This window comes from Lontra canadensis, unplaced genomic scaffold (genome assembly GCF_010015895.1).
Source record: "Lontra canadensis isolate GAN:19392208 unplaced genomic scaffold, GSC_riverotter_1.0 scaffold50, whole genome shotgun sequence".
NCBI lineage: Eukaryota > Metazoa > Chordata > Mammalia > Carnivora > Mustelidae > Lontra > Lontra canadensis.
The window spans coordinates 13324895-13348734 of record NW_022631044.1 but is presented as its reverse complement, the minus strand read 5'-3'; the positions used below and the strand labels follow the sequence as shown (position 1 = coordinate 13348734).

Genomic DNA, 23840 nt, shown 5'->3' with positions numbered 1-23840 from the left:
TTATAACACTCACATTATTAGTCACTGCTTCTCACATTATTAGTCACTGCTTGATTTTAGAACCTCACTGAAGAGGTCAGCATTCTCTAGGTCATATAGGACCATGATACATGCCCTTAATCCATTCCAGAATAATCCAGAGTGGTTTTGTTCTGATTTGGCTCCAATGACTTTGTCCAGTAAGTTTCAATGGTCCCTGGTTAGTGTGGCTTTACCTATTTTTACAAAAATTTTTATTTCCTTCTTTGTATTTTTCCATATTACCTACAATAATATGTCTTACTTTTCCAATCAGAAAATCATAATTTTTGTAATCATAATCATTTTTATTTCATATGTAAAAATAAATGGTCAGAGAGCAATCCTTTCACTTCATGATGTGCACAGATCAGTGAAAAGCACACTAGCCTAATTAATACTTCAACTATGTATCAGGTCTATGTTGGGAATCTCTTGACACAAAGATAAGAGTATCCAGTACACAAGGTCACAGCTCTCATCTTGATACTAATGAAGTATTTGATCAAGACCTTCTTAGCCTCTTAAAGACTTAATAAATCAATAAATATGGGTATGCAGTAGATAACTTTTTTTAAAAATTTTATTTACTTATTTGACAGACAGAGATCACAAGTAGGCAAAGAGGCAGGCAGAGAGAGAGGTGGGGAAGCAGGCTCCCTGCCGAGCAGAGAGCCCGATGTGGGGCTCGATCCAGGACCCTGGGATCATGACCTGAGCTGAAGGCAGAGGCTTCAACCCACTGAGCCACCCAGGCGCCTAAGCAGTAGACAGCTTCTAAGGTGACTTCCAATTCTAAAAGTCAAGAATTCTAAATATAACTGTCTGAAAATCCATAAAGCAGATAGTTCTGTCCACTTAAAAGTACCTATCTTTCAAGACGCCAATTACTATAATGTACTCCCATTTAGTCCCAATTCATGTGTATAAACAGATTTTCTCATTAAAATTATATATAAGTATCTATCCATTACATATGAACAATTTATATGATTCAACATAGTCATTCCCTCTTTAATCATACCAGAATCAAACTATTTAGACAATATTTTATTCTCTATCCCCATGTATTCAAGGACAGAAGTCAATGATGCATTACACAACTACCATTATTTTATAAAATAAAGGGGAAAAAATCGGTTTTTCTAAACTTTTGAGTTTTTGGAATAGGTTAGGAATCACAAATTTCTAGAACAGCAAGCAATTATATAGCTATAACATGGCAAAGAGCCAGAAATCATACCCAGAACACTGTAGGTATTAATTTACTAATCAAAGAGAAAATGCCAGCTTTTTCTTTTCTTTTCTTTTCTTTTTTCTTTTTGCACATATACATAATACCATGATGAGAAATAGAGGAAAGAAGACATAAGACAGGGGAAAAAAACTAAAGAAGACAAAAATAAGCAGCACAAAACAAAAGCAAAAGCAAAAACAACCAAAAAAACCCATCAACACACACAAAATAGGCTTACGATCCCAAAAGCAATAACCTGTCTTACAGGGAAGAAATGTATCCCAGTAACCAATAATGATGCAGAAACCTAACCCCTAAGCCTTCCTGTAGTAGGAGAAAGGAGAAGACAGGAAGCTAAGCAACCTCCTGTCCTTAAAACATTAAAAAATAAAAGTGAAAAGGACATGTAGGTGACTCAGCTGGATAAGCATCTGCCCTCCACTCAGGTCATGATCCCTGGACTCTGGAATCTGGAACTGAGCCCAGCACCGGGCTCCCCGCTCATCTGGGTGCCTCCCTTTGCCACTTCCCCCTGCTCCTGCTCTCTCTCTCTCTCTCTCAAATAAATAAATAAAATCTTAGAAAATAAATCAATAAAAAGGAAGAGAACTCCTGCAATATCTAGAAAATATAAAACAAGGTGGGAAAAGGACATTCTACTCTACCTGCTCCAAAGACATGCGGCAAGGTACCATGTTGAGGCATATCAAACACACTACCTTTCAAGTCTGTGTATTTCCACATGGGGCAGAACTATAACAGAAAAAAAGGTACAGACCAAACACCAGGAATGGAAAACTACCTCTGAAACATTACGGGAACAGGAAGCACAAAGCTAATAGGGGAATGTTCTTGGGTGTGGAGTCCAATCCTCCTGGGTGAAAAGCAAAGGTCAGAAGAGTAACAAGCATTTATTAATCTTGAGAAGAATAAGAAAAAAAAATAGACTTCTCAACATGATTTGAAAAGAGCAAGCATGAAGATATTAAGAGATCAATCTAATCTTAGATTGACCTAAGACACTTACTGACATTCTCTGCACTGAAATCAGAATACCTGGACTATTCTGTATATGGGCTTCTCTATGTGGGATACCTGCACTGATTCATTGAAAATTTCTGAAAAAAACACCACTGAAAAGACTTCTAAGCAAGCAGTCTGGTCAGTGTGATAGATTTGGAACTTAAACCTTGAGATCATGAACCAACAGTCTGTCTGGTCCAAGGTCTACATGCCTTACAAAAAAACTAAAAGGTTTATTTTATTTTCTGACTAGTGTTACAATGCTAAAGCACAGCCTATTCTGGCAATGCTTGCCCACTTTTATCAGTGGAGGATGTACATGAATCAAGTACCCTGACATCTGAGTACATAAAGGTCAAGTTGGTTATTATAGTTCATGTTTAATAAATAAAACAAACCATTAGAAAAGTAGATTTTATCATTACTCTAAATACCTTAAATGGTATCTTTTTTTAAAGATGCATACCCAGTGAACAGGGAGGTAGATAAAGTTGTTCTTACTAGCTCCATGACTAGACAATGCACCTTTAGAGAAAAAAAAAATCACTTATCTGGTTTCCACAGTATTAGTTGTCCACTGCTAAACTGTCTGTATGCTTAAGTCTAAACTCTTTCCAAAACATGCTAGTACTGGAGAAATGGGAATTCTCTTACACTGTTGGTGGGAATGCAAGCTGGTATGGCCACTCTGGAAAACAGTTTGGAGGTTCTTCAAAAAGTTGAAAATAGAGCTACCCCTAGTGTAGTAATTACACTACTAGGTATTTACCCCAAAGATACAACTGCAGAGATCCGAAAGGGCAGCTGCATCCCCAATGTTTATAGCAGCAATGTCCACAATAGCCAAGTATGGAAAGAACCCAGATGCCCATCAACAGATGAATGGATAAAGAAAAGGTGGTATTTATATACAACAGAATACTACTCAGCCATTAAAAATAATGAAATCTTGCCATCTGCGATAAAGCAGATTGAACTAGAGGGTATTATGCTAAATGAAGTCAGTCAATCAGAGAAAGACAGTTATATGATTTTACTTATATGTAGAATTTAAGAAAAAAACAGAAGCACAGGGAAAGGGAGGGAAAAATTAAACAAGATAAAAATCAGAGAGGGAGACAAACCACATGGGACTCTTAATCATAGGAAACAAACAGAGCTGCTGGAGGGGTGGGGGTAAGGGAATGGGTAACTGGGTGATGGAATAGCACTGGGTATTATGTAAAACTGATGGATCATGAACTCTACCTCTGCAACTAGTAATACACTTTATGTTAACTGATTTAAAAAAAAAAGTAAAAAACAAAACCAAAACCAGAACAATGCTAATTCCATGGGGGAATGCTAGATCTTTAAATGCATTAAATTGAAGTCTATTCAGTGTAGAAAATGCTAATAAAATCTTTCTTTTATAAAAAATATAGTGGCCTATCACAAAGCTTCAAATTCTGCCATTAATATTTTGATCTTGCTATTTTTCTAGGATTTCTTATGAATCTACATGGGAAATGTTCAGATTTTTTTTTAATTATAAAAAGAAAACAGGGGCATCTGGGTGGCTCAGTCCATTAAACATCTGCCTTCAGCTCAGTTCATGATCCCAGAATCCTGGGATCGAGCCCCACATCAGGCTCCCTGCTCAGCAGGGAGTCTCCTTCTCCCTCTCCCTCTGCTCCTCCCTCATCCTCCCACCCCCTACTCATGTTCTCTTTCAAATAAGTAAAATCTTGGGCGCCTGGGTGGCTCAGTTGGTTAAGCGACTGCCTTCGGCTCAGGTCATGATACTGGAGTCCCTGGATCGAGTTCAACATCCAGCTCCCTGCTCAAAACGGGGTCTGCTTCTCCCTCTGACCCTGTCCCATCTCATGTGCGTGCTCTCTCTCTCTTGTTCTCATGGTCTCGCTCTCAAGTAAATAAATAAAATCTTTAAAAAAAAAAAAAAGTAAAAACTTTAAAATTAAAAAAAAAATCCCTTCTGAGTGGGGAAAACATGTTAATACCTATATACATATTTTTTTACAGTCTACAAAGAAACTATGTATAAGTACAAGCTAAGAAATTAGTTCCTATGGTCCACTGCTGTATAGAAGTTACACAAAATTTTCAAATGGTGGTGACAAGTTAAGGAAGCTTATAGCATCTGTGAAGATCACAATGTTCTAGAGGCAAGGAAATCACCTGAGAGAAGACTAGTGTAGTCTTTGACTTATAAATTGATTTTAAGCTCTGTCAAGTTATATTGTACAGAAAGTCCTACATATGTTTTGTTCGATCTTTAAAAAAAAGAGAGAAGATCAAATAAGCAAAACGCAATTTTTATTTTTCTTTTTTTTAAGGAGGTAAATTTCTGGGCCATAGGTATGACTGGTATATTTGGACCTTTGTTCCACATCATCTTTTTCTGTAGCTATACCAGCCAGTAATATACACAATGATAATTTGAGCTTGGGGTCTCCCCCAGAAAGCACTGTAAGACAGAACTTATGTGCAGACAGTCCCTAAGATTGCTGCCAATAACCTGAGAGGCAGTGGGTAGTGGAAAGAGTGAAACAGAGGACAGAAAGCCAAAATAAGAGTGTGCTGTCAAGCTAGTCACTGTGGTCAATGGTGACTCTTTGAGAATTTATACAGAAAGCCTAAAAAGAGAGAATCTCAAAACATTTATTCACTGGCCTCTGTTTCCAACTGGTCAAGTTGTCCTAAAAAGATTATTAATTCTCACATTTCCAGATCTGCATACATACCAGAGGCATACATATGCTCCTGGTCCTGGCATTAGAAAAACTCTGGGACAAAGGAAAAAATGAGCAGTGGTTGAGCTGAGATGAGGTGTTTTGTCAAGAAACACCACTCGGAGGCTGACTGAAATATGACTACATAAAAAGTTAATGCAAAGGAAGTGAAGTGGGGAGTGAGAATTACCTGATTCCTAGCTACTTGCCAACAAGGGAAACATACAGTCAATTCTCTAAAAGGAAAAAAAATCTTGAAAAGCTTTTTCTCATGAAATCAAGTTATTTAAAGCTTTAATGTTAACAAAAGGGTTTGAAGTACACAAAATATTATGTCTATAGAAAGGTCTGCTCATTTTAGGTTGTTATATTATTGAGCTTGAATGCTCATTACATAATCTAAATACAAGTCAATTATCAGGCATGTAATTTGCAAATACTGTTTCTTAGTCTGCGACTTGTCTTTTCATTCTCTTAACTGTTTTTCAAGAATAGAAATTTTTAATTTTGGGGGCGCCGGGTGGCTCAGTTGTTAAGCATCTGCCTTCAGCTCAGGTCTTGATACCAGGGTCCTGGGATCTAGCCCTGACTCAGTCTCCCTGCTCAGTGGGGAGGCTGCTTCTCCCTCTCCCACTCCTCTGCTTAGATTCCCTCTCTCCCTGTCTCTGTCAAATAAATAAATAAAATCTTTAAAAAAATTTTTTTATTTGATTAAGTACAATTTATCAGTTTGTTCTTATATGAATCTTGCTTGGGGTGTTATATTAAGAAATCCCAAATTCCCAAAACTTTCATTTTTTTCCCCCCAGAAGTTTCATTGTCTTAGGTTTTACATTAAGTTTATAATCCATTTGGAGTTAATTTCTGTATATGGGCTAAAGTTCATCTTTTTTTGTATTCTGCAAACTGTTTCAGCACAACTTAATGAAAAGACTGTCATTACTTCACTGAATTATCTTTGTACCTTTATATATATATATATATATATATATATATATATATATATATATACATACACACACACAACTATTTTCAGCAAACAATTTGTATGGGTATACACATGATCCCCAACTTAAAATGGCCCGACTTAATGATTTTTGACTTTATATTGGGGTGAAAAATGATATGCATTCATTCAAATCAGTACTTCAAATTTTGAATTTTGATCTCTCCAGGCTAGTATTATGCATTATGATATTCTTGTAATGCTGGGCAGTGAACCATGCAATCACAAGGGTAAACAACCAATATACTTACAAACCATTCTGTGCCCATACAACCATTCTGCTTTTTGTTTTCAATACAGTATTCAATAAATTACATGAGATATTCAACCCATTATTATAAAATAGGCTTTGTGTTAGAGGACCTCGCCCAACTGTTGGCTCATGTAAGCGTTATGAGCATGTTTAAGGTAGGCTAGGCTAAGCTGTAATGTTTGGTAGGTTACATGTATTAACTGCATTTCCAACTTAGAGTATTTGTAACTTATGATGGGTTTATCATCTTTAAGATTGGGTAACCCCATCTTAAGTCAAGGCATATTTCTACCATAATGCCACACTGTCTTGATAAGGGTAGATCTGTATCTTGAAATCAGGTCATATTAGTTCTCCCACTTCATTCTTTTTCAGTTTCTTATTCTAGGTCCTTTACACTTTCCTTATGAATTTAGAATTATACTGCCAATTTCTAAAATCAATCTGAGGGGATTCTGACTGGGACTGCACTGGATCTATAGATCTATTTGAAGAGAACTAACATCTGAACAATACTGAAAAGTCTAATGCATTAATGTGGCCTATTTCTCCATCTAATTAAGCCTTTAGGCAAAAAATTTGCAGATATTTCATCAAAAAGGATGTATGGATGACAAGCACATAAAAATATGCCCATATCATTGGTCATTAAGGAATGCAATTAAAAGCACAATAAATTACCACTACACTACTACTAGGATGGCTAAAATGAGAAAGTTGGGCACCTGGGTGGCTCAGTCAGTGAAGTATCCAACTCTTGTCTCTGCTCAAGTCTTGATCTCGGAGTCATGAGTTTGTGCCCTGTGCTGGGCTCCATATTGGGTGTGAAGCCTACTTAAGGAAAAGAAAAGCAAAAGAAAGAGAAGAAAGACTGGCCATACTAAGTATGAGCAAGGATGAAGGACCCAGAGAACAAAGATCTCAGACACTACTGTTTGGAATGTAAAAATGTAACAACCACTTTCATAAGCAACTGTTTTTAATGTGAGCAGTTTCTTTAATTTTTTTTAAAGATTTTTATTTATTTATTTGACAGAGAGAGATCACAAGTAGGCAGAGGGGCAGGCAGAGAGAGAGGAAGGGAAGCAGGCTCCCTGCTGAGCAGAGAGCCCGATGCGGGGCTCGATCCCAGGACCCCGGGATCATGACCTGAGCTGAAGGCAGAGTCTTAACCCACTGAGCCACCCAGGTGCCCCAATTTGTTTTTTAATTAAACATACACCTCTTAAATGATTCAGCATTCCACTCGTAAGTATTTGCTGAAGAGAAATTAAAGCATATGCTCATATAATGACATCACATAATGTTCAGAGCATTTTTCTCTATTTTTAACAGCCAAATCTTATAAACAATTCATATGTCCATCAACAACTAAATGGACAATATGCAGTAAATCCATATAATGGAGTATTATTCAGCATAAAAAGAATGAACTATTATTATATGCCACAATGAATGAATCTCCATGCTGGAAAAAGAAATGTGACAGAGAATACATAGAATTATATAAAATTCTAGAAAGTAGATGAGTAGTTGCCTGGGGACCAAGGGGAAGGCCAAGAGGGCCAGAGATTATAAAGGGGAATGGGGAAACTTGGGTCTAATGGAAATGCTTATTATCTTGATTGTGAGGTTGATTTCACAGGTGTAAACACTGGTCAAAACTCAAATTGTACACTTTAAATATGTTCAGTTTATTACATATCAATTATACATTAATAAAGCTATTAAAAAATTTCTGATTTCTGGATAATAATGGGATCTACATTAGCACTACCTTTCTTGCAGTAAAATAATCAATAATTAGGAGCTAAAAAATTACAAAGTAGCAATAGTTCTAACACCGAGGACAAAGGCAGAAAAGAAACTTCATAAACCCACCACTTAGAGAATGAAATTTTATCACTTTTATATATATAGATGCCTAAGAAGTGTATATACTGAAGAAGGAAGGAAAAAGGAAAAGGATATATATGAGAACTCAGATGTTAGCTATTCCCCCATAACTGTTATTAAATTATGTTAAACTAGGAAAGCACTTAAGCAGAAAAGTGTGAACACTGCCAATCTCAAAATGTAATGCTTATTATCTTTAGAAGCATTTTGTTACTTTTATAATACCTGAAGTGATATAATAATGTCAGTCACTTAACCAGATCTTAGAGTATAATATCTTCATCTTAAGTACTATTATTTCCAGTATTTTAATAATTTTCTCACAGTCCTGGAATGTGATCTTTTGTGCTCTGATGACACTTAAATTAATAGCATAATTTTCTGATACTTGCAACAGTTGCTTTCCCTTCTGATTTTTTTTTTTTTATACTTTCCTCCTATAATATGTGCAGATAAATCCTCTAATAATCATTTTTGTCTTTATCTCTGGGGGATTCAAAAAGCTTCAATAGAATAAGGAAATATCAAGAGATTAAACTTCTTAAGAAATTTAATTTTAGTATTAATTGCAATATTTCTAATCAGATATCTTTAAAGAGAGCAAATCTCTTAAATATTCCGTTCATTTGATCTTATTTGCACGCTTCATTGATCTTCTCCACACCCTAAGTAGCTCTATAACTACATCTGTTTAATCAAATGTTATTCTCTGTCAAACAATCCACACGGAACATATCAACCCTTCCTATACTTAAGTTTATTTTTACTATAACTGACCAATACTGAGGATTATTTAAAAGATCTGCTACTATTTTTAGGACTTGTGAACAAGTATCTATCCATAAAGTCAAATGAAACAGACTCACTTCATATGTTCCTATGCAGCCATTACAGAATGATTATAGCAACTACCTTTAAAGAAAGAAACATCTGCCAAGTTGCATGTGGGAGATTAGGAGACATTCTCATAGTGTGGTCCTTAGCTATCCTATATTACAGACCATTAAGAAAAAAAAAATCAACAGCAAGCCAATGAGGAGAGGATTCTGAGTAGATGGCTAAGCAGAAAGCACCAGGAAATGGTCTCCCCACCTAGACATTGACACTGATAGACCCTGATATATTTTGAACTCTGGAGTCTATTGAAGGCTTGCAATTCTATCAATTTTAGCTCTGAGCTTGACAGAGGCCACCCATCACCCAGCCCCATAGCCAGCAGCCCTGCAGGTACTCAGGAGTAATGTACACACAGCTTGCTGAAGCTAGGGTAGGCAAAGGGATCAGTCTTCCACGTAAAGGGATCTGTGCTCTGCTCCAATGCCCCATGACTGCAAGCCTCTCCTCCTCCTGGAGAAGTGACTTTCCGAATATTCAAAGAGCCAGCTTCCTCCCCCTCCACTTCATTTTTCTTTTTTTCCCCTTTTGGGAATCAGACATTAAGGATACAAACACACCAAAGTAACTGCCCAAAGAAATGTGGAAGTCACTGTGCAAGCCCAAGAAGATGAAGGCTCAAATATGATCAGCAGACTCTAAACTTATGCCATAGGCTTATCCTTAGCACAGAGACAGCCTATAACAATCAAAAATTAAGAATAAAATTTTTAAAATGGGATATTTTAATCTTTCTTCTCTAGGGAAAAAGGAAAATCCAATTTCTAGAGTTACCTCGCTATTTTTAAAAACAACAACAAAATTAAAAGGCATAAAAGAACAGGAAAGTGAGGCCTCGATCCAAAGGGGGAAAAAAAAAATAGTAACAGCAATTTTCCCTAAAAAAGACCTGAGAATAGATTAGACAAGAATTTGAAAAGGAGGGGGAATTTGAAAAGGACCCATGGGTGGCTCAATATGTTAAAGCCTCTGCCTTCAGCTCAGGTCATGGTCCCAGGGTCCTGGGATCAAGCCCCACATCTGGCTCTCTGCTCAGCAGGGAGCCTGCTTCCCTTCCTATCTCTCTGCCTGCCTCTCTGCTTACTTGTGATCTCTGCCTCTCAAATAAGTAAATAAAAATTTTTAAAAAAATTCAGAATTTAAGAAGGACGTTTTAAGTGTGCTCTAAAAATAAAAAGATGTGGAGAAAGAAAATGATGAACAAAATGGAAATATCAACAAGAGAAAGAAAACCTAAAAACAAATTGTGGAGCTGAAAGTACAATAACTGAAATGAAAAATTCACAAAAGGAACCTAGAGGCAGATTTGAGACTTTAATCTGAAAGAAGAATCTGAGACTTTAACGACAAGACAATGTCAACTATCAAATGTGAACTACAGAAAGAAAAGGAATACAGAGAAGCGAACAGAACCTAAGGGAACTGTGGGACAAAGCAACCAATGTACGCAGTGTAGGGACCCAAATGAAGACAGTGGCACGGAAAGAATATTTGAACAATGTTTTAAAACTCCCAATTTTGATGAAAGACATGAATATAAACATCCAAGAGATCAACAAAGTCCAAGCAAGATGAAATCAAAGAGACCCACACCAAGACACATTATAATCACACTTTCAAAGCCAGATTCAGAGAGTCTTGGGGGGAAAATGGTGACTCATCATGTATTAGGGACCCTCAAAAACAATCAGATTTCTTGTAAGAAATTTTGAAAGGCAGAAGGCAGTAGGCTGATATATTCCAAGTGCTTAAACCAAACAAAAACAAAAACTGTCAACCAAGAATCCTGTTTCTAGCCAAACTGTCCATAAGTGTGGAAGAAATAAAGATATTCTCAGATAAACAAAAGCTGATGGAGGTCTGGATTAGATTAGATAACCCAGGTGCCCACCCACCTTGCACTGTGATGCTAGACAGAGTATTTCTTTCCTTAAACCTCGTGAACCAACTTCTATAGCCTCAAACTTCTCTTCTGCAGCTTTCTCACCTCTTCTTTGCCTTCATAAAATTGAAGAGTTAAGGCTTTGCTCTGGATTAGGCTTAGGCTTAAGAGAACACTGCAGCTGATTTGATTTTCTATCCAGACCACTAAAACTTTCTCTGTATCAGCAATAAGAGTTTTGTTTTCTTATCATTTGTTTGTTCACTGGAGTAGCACTTTTAATTTCCTTCGAGAACTTTTCCTTAGCATTCACAACCTGGCTAAGTGTTTGGCTCAAGAGGTCTAGCTTTTGGTCTATCCTGGTTTTTGCCAGGTCTTCCTCACTAAATTTAATCATTTCTAGCTTTCGATTTAAAGTGAGAGACAGGTGACTCTTCCTCTCAGAGGCCATTTAGGCTTATCAACTGGCCTAATTTCAAAATTTGTGTGTCTTGGGACCAGGACAGCCGAAGGAAAGGGAGAGATAGGGGGAATGTGCAGTGTGTACAGCAGTCAGAACACATTAAGTTCGCCATCTTATAAGGTTGCAATTCATACTGACTCAAAACAATTACAACAGTCACATCAAAGATCACGTCACAGATCATAACCAGTAATAATGAAAAAGCTTAAAATACTACAAGAATTACCACAATATGAGACACAAAGTGAGCAAATGCTATTGGAAAATGGCACCAACAGACTTCAAGACAGACTGCCACAACCCTTCAATTTGTTAAAATACCCATTATCTGTGAAGCACAATACAGCAAAGTACAGTAACATGAGGTATGTCTGTACACCAGACCCTGCCTAAACTCTAGCAAAACGTCCAATCTTATCACTAACTCTGACTACAGAGTACCAAATGCTGTATAATTCATGCCTTATCTCCTATAATTTCATGTATTTGTTCTTTGGCTAATGCAGTTCTCCCCTGAAGCTTCCTGTCTCCTCCCAAGCCTAACTTCTTACTCCTCAAGACCCACTGAACTCAAGTAACATCTTATCCAGAAAACTTGGTTGACCATATCAGGTTAGATTACATGCTTCTACTCTACCTTATCAAAATGGCTCATCATAACACTCAACACATTTTACTGAAATTATCTTTTTAAATACCTCTTTTCTCATCAGACCAAAAGCTAATCCTGAAAGCCTATCCTAGCTAGGTATTAGAACCTAATTCACTTTAACATCCTCAGAATCCAGCTCACTGCTCCACAGACAGTGGATAATAAACGTATGTTACATTTAAATTGTTTCCTACTGAAAAACGTTGCTCCTTGCTTTTCTGTTTATGTACTTTTTCAAGGTAACTATTAAGAAAGACTCTACCATGACAGCTATACAATTTTCATCTAGTAAAGCCCTAAAAATAGGACAGAACTTCTCTAGTAGACTTTTGTAAGTTAGTTCTTCTTATTTATCTTATCCTAAGTTTTATGAAGGTCCAAAGAAACCTGACCGTTCCACACTAATACCCTCCATATTACACAAGTGGATGGGAAAACAAGAGGATTTCTTTTGTCACTTGCCTATGTGGCAACCCCATTCATATTTAGCATACTTATTTAGAAATTTTAATATTTAAATAAATATTTCTCTTTAACAGCCCATTAGTGAAAGCAATGAAAAAATTTTAATATTCCTTGTTCACAACTAGTTTATACATCAGAATTCAAAGAAAGTAGTAACGACACATTTAATATTCTGTAAAAAGAGGATAAAAGCTATTAGGTAAGGAAGGTGGATTAAATACACACATCTAACTTCAGCCTCTCCCCAAAACTCACTAAAACTATGTTGCTCCTGTTTTTCCTTTAAGGCATAATCTTAAAGAGAACAGGGAAAATTGGAGAGGAGACAAGAAGAAAACTGTGGAAGCAGAAAAACAAAGGGATTGCTCATAAAAGCATACATGCAAATTCCTAAAAAAATTAAAAAATGAAATCTGGCCATAAGCAATATGCACCAGAGATCACGTGTGTGAGCAATAGAGAAATATAAAATATACCACAACCTGAGTGAATTTCAAGAACAGTGGACTGGCTTAACATTAGGAAATCAAACAATCAATTCACCACATTAAGAGATTAAAGGAGAAAACAATGTGACTATCTTAATATATAGAAAGAATATATTTGACAAAATTCAACTTTTCATAACAAAACTCCTAGCAAAACAGAAATAGAAATAAATTCCATTAATTGTTAGAGGATTTTAGTAAAAGAAATACATATACAAAAATCTACCTAACAATAAAAACGCTAAACTTTTATGTTTATTGTTTTTTGAGATCTGGAACAAAAATGTTTACTATTTCACATTGTTTTAGAAAGCCTAGCCAGAGCAATATGGGGGTGGGGGGGGGAAGGGAGGTATAAAGATGGGAACGGAGGAAATGAAACTGTCAATACAAATATTATGTTCACAGAAAAATCCAGACGAATTTACTGATAAATTATTAGATAAGAGTTTAGCAAGGCTACTAGACAGAAAACCATTAAAAACAAAAAACAAAACAGATTTATAGGGGTGCCTGGGTGGCTCAGAAGGTTAAGCATCTGCCTTTGGCTCAGGTCATGATCCGAGGGTGAGGGTCCTGTGATCAAGCCCCGCATTGGCTCCCTGCTGATCTCCCTCTCCCTCTGCAGCCCCCCTGCTTGTACTCTCTTGCTCTGTCAAGTAAATAAGTAAAATCTTAAAAAAAAAAAAAAAAAAAAAAAAGATGTACATACATCAGCAACAAACAAAACTGAAGGGAGAAAAAAATTACTACTATACACAACAAAGAATGGCCAAAATTAAAGTCTGAAAAAACCAAGTGATTGACTAGGATACCATTTTTTGCCTCTTAGCTCCAAATCCACCCTTATTACCTGCTCTGTGATAATGGAGGTTTATCCTGTAAGCATGTCTCTTTCACGGCTACACTATGTTCAGCCCTATCAGTAGAAGATGGCATCAAGTTAAGTGCTTACTAATTCAGGCTGTGGTTTCCTGTCCACTAGCCTGGTCAACTGACAACCTCAGAAACAGAATGTTGGAAGAGTCTTCTCCAAGAAATCTGAGTGACCAGTCACTCAAAAAGACCTGAAGGTATTGACATTTGGCATACCTCATTATGAGATCTAGTCAGATGACTCAGAAATAGAGTTCACAGTTGACAAGCCTCATGCACGCACTGAGAGCTTCCAAACAGCTTTTTTAGTTTTTTTCCCAAACAGCTTTTTATATCTGACTTTTTTTTTTTTTTAAGATTTATTTATTTATTTGACAGACGGAGATCACAAGTAGGCAGAGAGGCAGGCAGGGGGCGGGGGGAGCAGGCTCCCTGCTGAGCAGATAGCCCGATGTGGGGCTTGATCCCAGGACCCTGGGATCATGACCTGAGCAGAAGGCAGAGGCTTTCACCCACTGAGCCACTCAGGTGCCCCTATATCTGACTTTTAACCATGAGCAGATGACCAAAGATTTTAAGTGCAGAAAAAAAGAGTAATTGAAGGAAAAAGAAACTACTTAGAGGGGAAAAACAGTATTTCTAGAGGGAAAAGTACATACACTTATGAAGTAAACTCTTAGAAATTAACATGACAAAAGTAAAAAAAAAATTCAACAGGAAGGTTATTAGGTAAATCGCATGAAATTCCCCAGAAATAAAGTCAACAGAAACCTAATACAGATGGCTAAGAAGAGATCTAGACGAGTGATGGGAAATTGGAGGTTGAAGGAGTTTTAAGTATAGAGAAAACTACAGAAATGAAAAATTAAGATAATTGTTAACTCTAGGAATAACAAAAACCAGGTAACAAAAGAAAAATAATAGTTATTTTAACCACATGGCTTATCTCTGCATAGCATATATACATGTTCATAATGTGAACACTGAGTACTGATATAATCAAAATTAAAAGATAACTATGTGGGGGCTCACTTCAGCAGCACATATACTAACAATAGAACAAGACAGAGAAGACTAGCAGGGCCCCTGCGCAAGGTGACATACAAATCTGTGAAGTATTCCATATAAAACATTAAAAAATTAAATAAAAATACAAGATAACTATTTGAGAAAAACAGGAAGCTAGGAAGTATACAGGTGTGTGGAGTGGGAGCAGGTAGAAGATACAGCAAACCCACCTAAAGGCAAAGTTAAAAGATAATGCCTAAACCAAGCAAACCAAAGGCAGCATAATTACAAGAACATGCAATAACATAAAGAATACTGTAGCACCAAAAGAATCAGCTAACACTCAAAAGTCGTTGACCCTGCAGAAGGAGAAAAAGGTGGGAAGGAGGCTAGGAAATGCTCTTTGGTCGAAAAAGAAAACGGCACCAACAAAAAACCCTGTAACCTAACTCTTTAAACTATGTTCTTATGTAACTTTAATAAAAGTAAAAGCTTTAAAAAGAAAATAGCTTGCCCACATTCTCATGGTAAACTAGAAAATATGACTTTTTTAAAAAAGCATTCATAGTAGCAAGAAAAAATTTCAAAATACTTAGGAATAAAGTCAACATAAATATGCTAAGTGTAGACTAAGAAACTACTGCTACTTAACTGAGGGACCTAAATAAATGTAGATATAACCAGTTCCTAGAATGTGAACACAATAGTTCTTAATCTGATGAATAAAAGTAAACCTAATTATAACTAAAAATTAAATGATTCTAAGGAATACTTGGAATAAATACACAACATTACCAGTGATGTTTTAAAACTGAAATATTTTAAGTGACAAACCTAGTTTCAAAGCTATTATCTATTGAGAACACCATTCTAAATAAAGACATTTCATTTAGATTTTAGATTTTATATTTTAAGTGCAAAATTTACACTTTTGTATTTTATATTTTCCTAATTTTGCTCATTTGTATTTGCTTTATTTATTTATTTTTTTAAAGAATCAGTACAGGGTACTTTTAAAATAAGTTATGGGAAAAAAAAGAAAGGTGGTTAATAGGTTACTGAGTCCAATAGATCACACGGATAGTTCTTCTACCATATCACATAATCTCAATAATGAATTAAGTTTCTTTGTTTTGGTCCTTTTGATGTCTTTTTAAACATACTGCTAGAGCAACAATAAAAGGCAAAAGTGTATTTACTTAATTAATTTAAGAGTGAACAAAAATCCAGTACTAGGAGTTCTCCAACAAAGGCAGCAAAGAGGAAAAATGGAAAGAACGATAATCTAATAGCAAAAAAGGAGAAGTTCCACAGGACCCTTAGAGTGGATTTTGATGGTTCTTTCCCTGACACAGTTTATTTTAAATCAAACTTATTTTTCTTAACATCTCTGTGAAAAAGTTCATTATTTCCATATAATATGAACTGAAGCAAAGGGCAGACACAGGACTTGTCTGAAATTATACAATTAAGGCAATGACTGAACTGTAAACAGAACCTAAGCTACCCAACTGCTAGTCTGCTGCTCTAACTAATGGATCATGCTCCCTGCTATGTAATAGGACTGTTTCCTTTAATTACAAATTCTTCATTCACCATCAGCTTATCAGCCAGAGGCTTCATCATTAGTTTTGCTATTCTTGCATTTCATGGACTTATTCTAAGAATAGGAGATTTCCATGATAAAAAATATAAAGACCACTGCTTATTGTATCCTACCAAATCTGAAAATTCCAACTGCCATGGCAAGGATACTTCACCAAACCTGCACTTAATGGCACATTTATAGGCAGAACTACCATTTTTTTTCCTAAAGATTTATTTATTTATTTGAGAAAGAGTGCACGCAGGAGCGTGCACACGCACACACACACGTGGAGGGAGGGAGAGGGAGAATAAGTCCTAAGCAGACTCCGAGCTGAGTACAGAGCCTGACATGGGGGCTCTATCCCAAGACCCTGATATGATGACCTGAGCCGAAGCCAAGAGTTGGACACTTAACAGACTGCATCACGAAGATTAACACCTATTTTGGGTTGGTCAGTGACCTAGAGAAAATGAATTTTGTTTTTATAGACCCCAATATCAATGCACTTAAAATCTTACATTAGAGCATTCTATGGACTCATTAGTCAACAAAATTCACATATATGACCTGTATGTAAAAGTCCAAAAGGTAGCAGGCTATTAAAGATACATGGAGCATCTGGGATGCTAGAAAGTATATTAAGATAAAAATGAGATGTTCTTATATTCTATGCCAAATCTGTAAAAGAAAATTTACGGGGTAAGCAAAGTAAATATCTGAAAAGAGGTATGCAGTCACTCGTCTTTGAGAAGCACTTTGTGTTTCTTTGGCACAGATCACCGCAGCAGTAGTAGCAGCAGCCTTGCCCTTGGTGCTGATTTCTTACTACTCTAAATGTCTCCTCTGAGCCAGAATACACTGGCTGTTGCTGATCATGCTGTGAGACACCTGCACTGGCTACTAGGCTTGTCATGACGCACAAAACCCTACCATCTTCAGCTTGACATTGTGCAAGTTATAATTATTCATCCAAATGAATATGTCAGAGCAGCAGCAGCAGACCTCTCATCAGAGCAAAAGAAAAATACATCAAAACATTATCAACCCAGCAGGAAGACAGGGACCATAAGGAAAATTACCCATTTTTAATATGGATGCCACAAAGCCATGCCTATTATTTCACAAAAAGAGAGGAAAATAAAGATCTTCCAAGTTTAAAGTCCAGAAACACTGAATCCAAAGAAGAAATAAATGTACAAAACAAAAAGAGACAAGGATTATTTTTTTAATGAATTATCTGGAACCCATGTACAATCTCTTAAATATAAGTTTGCTGCTAGACTGCATTTATTTTGCTTAAGAACCACACTGTTTAAAAGCTGTTAAGAAAAAATAATTCTCACAAGCAGAATTATTTCCAACAAATCAATGAAAAAAGATCATACACAGCAAAGTAGTCTGATATTGCTTACTTTTAAAACATAAACTAATATTGCCAATATTCTCATCATCTCTAAAAGACTCAAGAGATCATACCACTGGTAGTATTATTAATGTTTATGATGTACTGCTAGACTCTAAAATAAGTAAATAATGTATTTTGAAACATTTTAATAGCAAATATAAAAGAAAAACTGAAATTACCCCCAGATCTAAACAAATGAAGACACATCCAAATTCTAGGTGCATAATATAAAATAGGCAAGTGTAAATTAAAAATATGAAAAAAATATTAACTTTAAGAATGATAGGAAATTATCTTCTCAGAACAAGATATGAAAGGTTTTCCCATTCAAGACACAAAAAGCAGAAATCACAAGGACAAGACTTGGGACAACACTGAAAGTTAAACTTCTGACTGACAAAATAGATTACATACAAAGGTAAAAAGTATACCACAGAGAGAAAAATACATGCCATATAACCAATAATCGGTATCCAAATTAAGAAAAATGTTTAAATAAGCAAAGATTATAAACACAGTAATAATTTCAATTCTTGTTAAGAATAAAGGTCAGGCTAAGACCTGGAAAGAATTTGGAGAAGTAGATATTATATGCATTCTAGTAGGGAAATAAACTTATACAACCAATCAGAGAAGGCAATTTGGCAATATTTAGTAATCTCAAAGAGGTACATTCCCCTCAATCCAAAATTTTCTCTAGGCATATGCCACACTAAGAGTCTCATATACATACAAGGAAATGTAAGGATATTCACTAGAGCACAACTTAAGAAATTGTGAACAACCTTATCAGTAGGACAACGAATAAATTAACTGTTGGATTCATATAATGTAACTATATAAAGCACTTAATGTATTAAACATGCAAAGATCGCGGGTAAATCTCAAACGTTGTATAAAAAAATTCAGACAGCCAAAACTATAGAATATGGCATGAACAAACGTAGCAAGAAAGATGCATGGGTAGCACATGCATCAATTTCAGAGGTGTGGTTACCTCGAAAGGGAGAGAAGGAAAGGGAAAAGAGGAATAAAATCTTAGTTGTTAGTAGAACATTTTATTCCTAAGAGAGAGACAGAGATAAGAGCTAGAAATGAAACGAATGTGACAAAAAATTAACATCTGTCAAATCTGAGTTGTGGATAAAAAGGTATCCAAATTTTTATTTGTGATTTACTAAGAATCTTATTATATTCTTTAATTTAAAAAAAAATAATAACATTCCAGTTACTAGTAATTAGGTTCTGTTCTCTGGGAGCTAGTACAAAACAGAAAACTTGATGTATGACCTAACTAGATCTAAAACTCATCCCATGTGTAAATGTGCAAGGCATTGAGCTGGTGTTAAATACAGATAGCAAATTTGAAAGAAATTACCCTCAAAGATTTCCCAGTGTGTTGAAATCACTAAATAATTTTGCTAAGTGACAGAATAAGGTAAGCGCTAAACAGTCTTCTTGTGGAGATGCAAACTTTTGCACAGATTTAAGGCTGGAAAAGCTTGTATGTTTATCTATGTTAAAAACACTACAAATTCGTCAAAAATACAGTCTTTGAATTGGGATTCTGATACATATTAAAATTTAATCTAGAGATAGCATATCTGGAAAGAATAATATAATCCAGGTACAGCCCTATCTCATAATCTCACATAAAACAAAGTTTACAGAGCCAAATAGGAAATTCATATTTTAAAAAGAGGAAAATGTTTATTTTAAAAAGAGGAACACCGAACAGAAAATGTATATTTAAAAAAGAGGAAAAGTGTCTTTTAAAAAAAATTTAAAAGTGAACACAGTGTTTCTTAGATTTTTATAACCTGTATCAGAATATCAAAAGCAAATTACAGGGTTTTTCCTCTCTTTTTTCTTTTGCTGCGTTTTCTCAGTTTCCATTTAAAGGAGGGAGATTGTTTTTAAAGAAAAAAATACAAAAAATAATTTTTAATATATATATGTCACTAATGTAATAAATGACATTTGAACCTACACAACGCTATTTAAATCCTGTTAGGTCTTTTTAAAAACTACCTTCATACACAATTACTGTATATATGTAGTTTAAAAATTAGGCATAAATTTTCACTTGACCCCATCAAAATTTCCTAACAAAAATACAGGTAGCCTCTACAGAATATTTGTAAAATGTCAATAGGAATTTCCCCCCGCTCTTTGGATAAGAACAGAAATGTTCTCTCCATTTTGCTACCAAATGGCACAATTTACATGGTGAAAGAAGGACCATGTCTGTCATGACTAGATTGTTCTCTGAATCTAACCAGCACTCTGTCAGATCTTTAAAAATCACACACACATAATGTTGGTGTTCATACAATTAAAAACCTTACATCTACATTGTGTTACCATTTACAGTGTACTTCTAATTTCATATTCTTCTTAGGTATCAACATTTTGAGAAATTAAGCTGATAGAAGCAGAAGAAAGAATTTCCTATATTCTTTACACAAGTACGAATGTCCCAAAGCCCATACAAAAATATAGCCTATGCTTAAGGATGAATTACGGACAACCACTTTAAAACAATAAAAACTCAGTGCAAGTGATTTGTATTGTCAGGCAATATTTCTTCTCTGAAAAAGATCCTCTGATATTATGCCATCAATATTAACAGTTTCAGCAATCTGAAAAATTCACCCAACTTTCTACTTACTGCTCACTGCTTTAGCGTTCTTTAGGATTTAAATTAAAATTAAATTTCTGTGAATAGAACTTCATCTTTATCTACTATGAGGCATAAACACCTAAAGACTGGATGGTGTGTTTATGTGGGAGGGGAGGGAGAAACTGGACATTTACTACTAGGAAATACAGGGAAAGAAAGCACTCTGAAAGTTCTGTTTATAAATAAATGCTTATAACAATAAAAACAAAAAAATCATTTTATAACCTAAAATGTAACCTATAACCTATATTTATTATATATATAAATAAATATATATTTATAACCTATAGCTGTAACCTATAACCTATTGTTTTAATAGAATATGCTTTTCAGCTACTTAAAATAAATCTAAGAACTCACCTGTGGTGTCCAGGAAATAGAAAATGAAACAGGAAAATCCACGAAACAATCTGGAGATTCTGCTGGGTACTATGAAAAGGCATAAAATTAGGTCATATCTGCTTCTGTCATGACAATTTCACATGAACTATTTTAGAAAAACTGAATAGGAAAAGTCTTATAAATGCAAATGTATTATATGTTAATATTTTGATTCTATTATTGTAGAAAATGTCAAGAACTGACTAATAAGTCAACTTATGCTCAAGAGGTACAAAGTTTGGTGATTTGGGGTACCAAAGCAATAGGTTTTGAGTAAAGAATAATGAATTAAGTCAGTGACAGGTCAGCTAATAACTGTAAATTGAGGGGTGAAACACACAGGATCTCAGTTTCTTTACCTTTAAAATGAGAGATCAAACTGATTAATATTTAATTTCCTTTCAATCTAAAATTTAATCTCCATCTCAGGCACCACTTAAAAAAAGTTATCTGTTAAAAGAGCCAAGAAGTGTACAAAAACATATTTTTCACAATAAAGCAATTACTCCTAGCAAATATATAATAAACAAAAAGAAAAAAGTAATAGTGTTAAGAAAAACCTTTTCATGGTCAATAAAAAAAATTTAACAGCTTCATACAAAAAGTGATAGTCATTAAGGATAAATTAGGTGTCTAAGTTAAGAAAGACAAAAGGCAGTTTTTCTTAAAATCAATTTTGTTATTAGAGAATTGTACTACATGACTTCTGTAAAATCCAGTTCTGGATTCTTGGAAGTCAGATGTAATTAAAGAAAACTCACTTATTTTCATTAAAAAGCAAAATTTACCAAAAGAAAATTAATTTGGGAAAACTCCTAGCTCTCATTCAACAAAGTCTTAAAATAAGTTTTAGACTTTCACTTTCTTCAGCCTTTTCTCACTACTTCGCCGAATAAGCAAATGGGTTCCAAAAATTATCACTATAGTATTTAGCAAACATTAGCCCATCTGAAATCAATGTTTTGAAAAGAATTAACATTTAGTTATAGTAAGCAATTCGCTAAAAAGAAATTTATCAACTTATACTCTGACTGATGGTTATCTGGCTATGCAGAACTGATAACACAAAGGCAAATATACAGGAAATAATAAAAATATAAAATGCTCTCATTTGGAGAAAAAGAAAAAAGAAAAAGGTCAAGCCGAGATTTAGTAAGGAACTCTATTACAATTCAAAATATGAGATGATGTACTTCTGAGTATAACTGCTATAATCACTACAGAAACAATCTGTAAGCCACTTTACAAGTCATGTAATTATCTCAATAAGTGCAGACAGAGACCTTAATTTCTCTGGTTTCCAATTCTGCTGACTTATGTGATCTTGGATAAGTCATTTAACTTCAATGGCTGTTTGATAGGTAAAATTGATGGAACTCAAGCAAAAGTGTTATCAAGTCTCTTTTCCTTCTAACATGTTAAGATTCTGTAAAAATTATAATGCACACTTGAGACCTCTGTGGTCAAAAATGGAGTATTTACTTCATTTTGAGTTTTTTTTTTTTATCTCCTACTCATGTTGACAATGAAAAATATCAACTTAAATCATCAATCTAGGTAAGAGTATGAAGTTAAGATGTTCACTGTATTTAGAGTAGATGAACAAAGAAAAATATCTGTAACTTTGGAAGTCATTTAGTACATACAGCACATTTTAAAAGAGAAGATGATCTACTTTCAAAGAGGACTCAATATAGTGATTAAAAAAAAACAAACCTACAAATAGTTAAACAAAAAAGCAGATTATAAATTCCATATGATTCCATATATATGAGTCACAATTTCTGAGATGATATATTCAAATACATTTTTATGCGTAATTATACAGACATACAAATATGTAATAAATTTGATCTACAGAGGTGGCTTTACTGTATATCTACTGTAAGTTAAATGCAAATATATTATATATGTTAATTACATTCATGTTCAAGATCAATTCTGTTTATACAATAAACTTTACATAACTGTACAGAACCTAATTAAAAAATTGATATACTTCTGGATGATTTAACGTCAATTAGTAAGTAGCATCCTAGATATTTCAAAATCTGTTGTATTATAAAACTATAACATAGATAACTAAATGCAATATTGTACTATCAAAATTCAGGTAGTTTTCAGTAGTAACTTGTATAGGTATATAAAAACCAGAGACTAATTGCCAAGTTTTACTTTAGTAGTCCAACTGACAACAATGAAAGCTCCACATAAAGGAATATTAATTGAAAAATAAGTAATTCTTGTTCTTAATTAACATACAGTTTTTCAAATCTCACCTAAAAGAACCCATCAAATCAATAACTATAAAAGAATACAATTGTCATACAATATTAAGTAACTATTTTTGTCATATATGGTATTTTTTAGATTGTATAGAATGTTGTTTAAGGAAAATTTTAACCCAATCTCTTCTGTGATTGGACCATCTAAGCAGTAAGGCTTCCTTAAAGTAAGCACATACAAACTGTAGCAAATTACAAAAACGGCCAGCAGACAAGAGTGCCCAGCCTCTGAAACACATCTGTGTTTTTCAAGTAGTTCTTGGATCTTGGCCAAAGCTGACGCAGCCCTGGTCTCCTTTTTTAAAAGAAAAGATAATAGTTCCATCCCATAGTTCAGCATGTACTTTAAGTATTGCATAGAAATACACCTATAAAAATGACAAAATTCAACTATTTCCCTTATTATATTTCTTTTTGACTTATATATTCACTTTTAATAAGGACTATTTAATTAAAATTGGCATTGTTTTCTTTGAGGGTTGGAGACAGTGAGGGGGAATGGCAGAATTGGGAGAACAAGTATTCAACAGGAAAAAACAAATGAAACAAATGTGTTCCTTTACTGTAAATCAAAAAATACCAAGTAAAAGAAATAAAGGTTTGTA

The 23840-nt window shown here is 34.7% G+C and overlaps 1 protein-coding gene and 1 non-coding gene across 4 annotated transcripts in view; one reads left to right on the top strand and one right to left on the bottom strand.

The window, feature by feature from the left end:
* FANCL (FA complementation group L) overlaps positions 1-23840 on the bottom strand; it is a 92853-nt gene that overhangs the window by 23042 nt on the left and 45971 nt on the right. For all 3 annotated transcript variants that reach the window (XM_032873883.1, XM_032873881.1, XM_032873882.1), the window contains exon 7: positions 20930-20998. In XM_032873883.1, the coding sequence (XP_032729774.1) occupies positions 20930-20998 (69 nt within the window). The remainder of the gene's footprint in view (positions 1-20929; positions 20999-23840) is intronic.
* On the top strand, positions 14910-15015 carry LOC116877254. The gene has a single exon (XR_004384597.1). It is a non-coding gene; the product is annotated as a U6 spliceosomal RNA (small nuclear RNA).